Source organism: Rhagoletis zephyria, unplaced genomic scaffold (genome assembly GCF_001687245.7).
Source record: "Rhagoletis zephyria isolate East Lansing unplaced genomic scaffold, Rhagoletis_zephyria_1.1 Rzeph_scaffold_04835, whole genome shotgun sequence".
Classification (NCBI taxonomy): Eukaryota; Metazoa; Arthropoda; class Insecta; order Diptera; family Tephritidae; genus Rhagoletis; species Rhagoletis zephyria.
The window spans coordinates 31253-34364 of NW_016161918.1; the positions used below are offsets into that span (position 1 = coordinate 31253).

Below are 3112 nucleotides of genomic sequence, written 5' to 3' on the forward strand. Positions count from 1 at the left end.
TTGCTGCTTTTGAGCTGGTACGTATAGAAGTTTTTCTTATATTCATTAAGGTGTTTTCTTCAGTTAGAATCTGAAGTTTGGTCTCTTTAATATTTCCCTTGGTAACTGACGTTACGTGGAACGTATTGTCTCCAATAAGCTGAGTTAATTTATTCACGAGCTCACTAAAGTTTTGCTCTCGTAAATAAATTGGGGGCGGTTTGGGTTTGGCTTTAGAAACTTCATTCGGCTCTTTGTCACATTCGTTGTCCAGAATCGCAAACTTATTTCCCAGTAGAGGGTTAATGTCAGTGGTTTTCGTTTTTGCAATTTTTGATGGGTTTGCAATTTTTTTCTGCTGTGGGCTTAATTTTCGTTTGACTTGTATATAACTATCAATACCCGTTTGAGTCAATGTACGGGTTGTTGGATTAAGTAGGTCAACTTGCGCTGAGCTGCGTTGCTTGGCTTGGGCTGGTGCCGAAATTTCCGTTTGTGCAGGTGTGGGTGAACTGCGTTGTGAAACCGCTGTCATTGCTGAAGCCGTGGTTGTAGTCGTTGTTGTGAGAGCTGCGCACACCGTTGTTACTGTGCTTGTTGCTAAGCTAGTGCTTTGTTGTTGCGTTAGACCAACTTGGTCTACCAGAGACATTGGCGACTGTGCATGCCAAGGTGTTTGAGGGGAAGGAGAGAACGATTTATCGCGATCAGGGCTCGAATCGTAACAGTCGTGAACGAGCAACTCGTCACGTAAAAATGACAAAATCGGATTGTGACAGACGTGAACGAACTTCTCATATCGTAATTCGGTATTATGACAGGCGTGAACGAGCAAGTGAACGCACTCGTTCGTTCGAACTGTCATTCGATTAATATTTGACGAACGTACGCGCGCAAAATTTGATATTTTTTTTTTAAATGTAAGTAATTATAAAATTTGTGCAAACATATACAAGTTTATAGCTATTTTTCTTATTTTAGGACCAACTACAATAAATTAAACTCTACGCAGAAGGAACTCATGGCGGAGTTCATGACCGAACACCCTGACTTGGCAAAGAGTTTACTCCCAGACTGCTCGCAGGGAAAACCAACGGCCAACCGTTTGTGGGAAAACCTCACCAAACAATTACATGTGGTGGACCTTTTCAGGAGTCATGGGCTGCATCTCCATATTGACAATTTATGGCAAGAATCTTGCAAGTGTGGTCACAAATCTGGCAAACGGAATATTAGCAATAAAATGTTAAAATAAAAGAAAATAAATTGACTAGCATAACGTTAAGACTATGGTAACCTTTCCTGTTGAAGTACATGTGCTCGTCTCTAATTGGCTTTTGTAATCCAATGTGTGTTCCGTCTACGCATCCAACCACTAAAAGGAAAAACATTGGATTCACTACGCATTTCATTAGAACGCCTCTTCCTACCTCCAGGTATTTTATATTTTTCCGCAAACCACTCCTTACATCTTGAAGATTCGTTGGGCTGGAACTTTATAAATTCCGGACACAATTTCGTTTCCATTTCTTTTAAGACGTTGGACGTCAATTTTGATACCGTGCACATACCTATCAGGTAATCGCTATCAACTGTGTGCTGATAGTTACCACTTGCAAGGAGTGAGAGGCTTGTAGCCAATTGCAAAGCAGCAGGAACGGCTTTTGTGTCATCGCAGTTTATGTTTGTTTTCGATAAAACATACTGGAATGCCTCCTTGCTTAACCGAAATCTTTTGATGAATCTGGAAGTATAGGAGTAGAGAAGGTAATTTATTTCCTATGTATAATTACTTACGCGTTGTCGGATAATGCCAATGGATTGCTTCTGCCCCGAAGTTGCTTACGCACAACTCTTTCGTCATTTTCGCTTTCGCTAGAGCTTAAATAAAATAAAAGGCTCGGCTCCATTTTAGTTTTGCCGCTTTTCTTTATTTACTTTTCACTTATTTTGACACTTCAATGTCTATTGTGACTTAAAAAAGGAAGAAGAAGAGAAAAANAATTGCCGACTCGTTCACGTCTGTAACGATTCGACCCCAGCATTGTTTGCGGGGGAAACGAACGAAAAGTAAGCATTTCGTCGATCAGCTGAATGCTTTTGGTCAGCATCTGTTACGGCAAGGTTCGTTTCACTGCACTTGGTGCTTGTTTCACTATTCGGTAAGCGCGGAGGGGCCGGAGCTGCTTTTATTTTATTGTATGTTGGCACATTTATTTGAACTTCTCGCGGCATTGCGAAAATTCTGAAAAAGCAATTTACAATTACAGGCAAATAAGCAGGAAGTTTGTTTATGTTTAGTATTGTCTTTTCGCGTTTGTTCTATTTTTTCCCCTGCTTTACGTGAATTATTAATAATTTCTCGGCGGAGCGATTAAAAAACACGTCCGCACAGGTTGACAGTCAATCAATAAAAAAAAAAACAAAAAAAGCACAAATTATATACTTTTTTACTGCGGACAAGTTGTTGCCCGAAGAATTTACTGGGCTGGGTTACGTTGAATATTTTTGTTTTTCCTAAGAAAATTCCCCTATTTTGGAATTAACTCTCTGCAGTTTTCCTTCTTTGTTTATTTTTTTCAATAGCAGAGTCTCCCCCACCTTAAATACAGTTCGCTGTTGTTTTCAGAGATTTGTTGTAAGGGAGTTACTCTTTACATCTGTCATATCCAGGACAAAAAATCCGAAGCAAAAATTGCCTTAGTATCAGGTTTCGTTACGGGAATTTTTTTTTCGATACCTGCTCAGTACTTGGTTCAAAGCTTATGCTGCAACTTACCAATTTAATTTCCTCCACGCTAGTAAGTTTATTAAGTGTTAGACAGTCTTGAAGATAGGTGCTGGATCTATTACAGATATCCTTAATAACTTTTGAATCATTTCTTGTAAAATTACCGTTACATCTGTAATTAAAGAAAATGTATATTTTTAAACCACAATACATATACTTTTATTTACATATTACAGGTGTATCATACATTTGGTAAAAGCATCTTCTTATAAGGTTAGAAATTTAGATATGGAACATGCTGATTTGCGTAATTGTACATAAATTAATTAGTTAGTTAATCAAAGACAAGATATGAAAAACAAAAATATTTTTAATAAATAGTAAAATAGTTTTTGTTTTTTC

The 3112-nt window shown here is 38.0% G+C and overlaps 1 protein-coding gene across 1 annotated transcript; it reads right to left on the minus strand.

The window, feature by feature from the left end:
- Positions 1-1127: 1127 nt before the first annotated feature.
- On the minus strand, positions 1128-1928 carry LOC108371265 (putative nuclease HARBI1). Its single transcript, XM_017626783.1, has 4 exons — positions 1777-1928; positions 1410-1723; positions 1251-1354; positions 1128-1196 (listed from the first exon to the last, which is right to left on the minus strand). Exons 1-4 carry the CDS (start codon positions 1887-1889, stop codon positions 1128-1130), a joined length of 600 nt encoding a protein of 199 aa, XP_017482272.1. The 5' UTR covers positions 1890-1928.
- Between the last annotated feature and the right edge of the window lie 1184 nt (positions 1929-3112).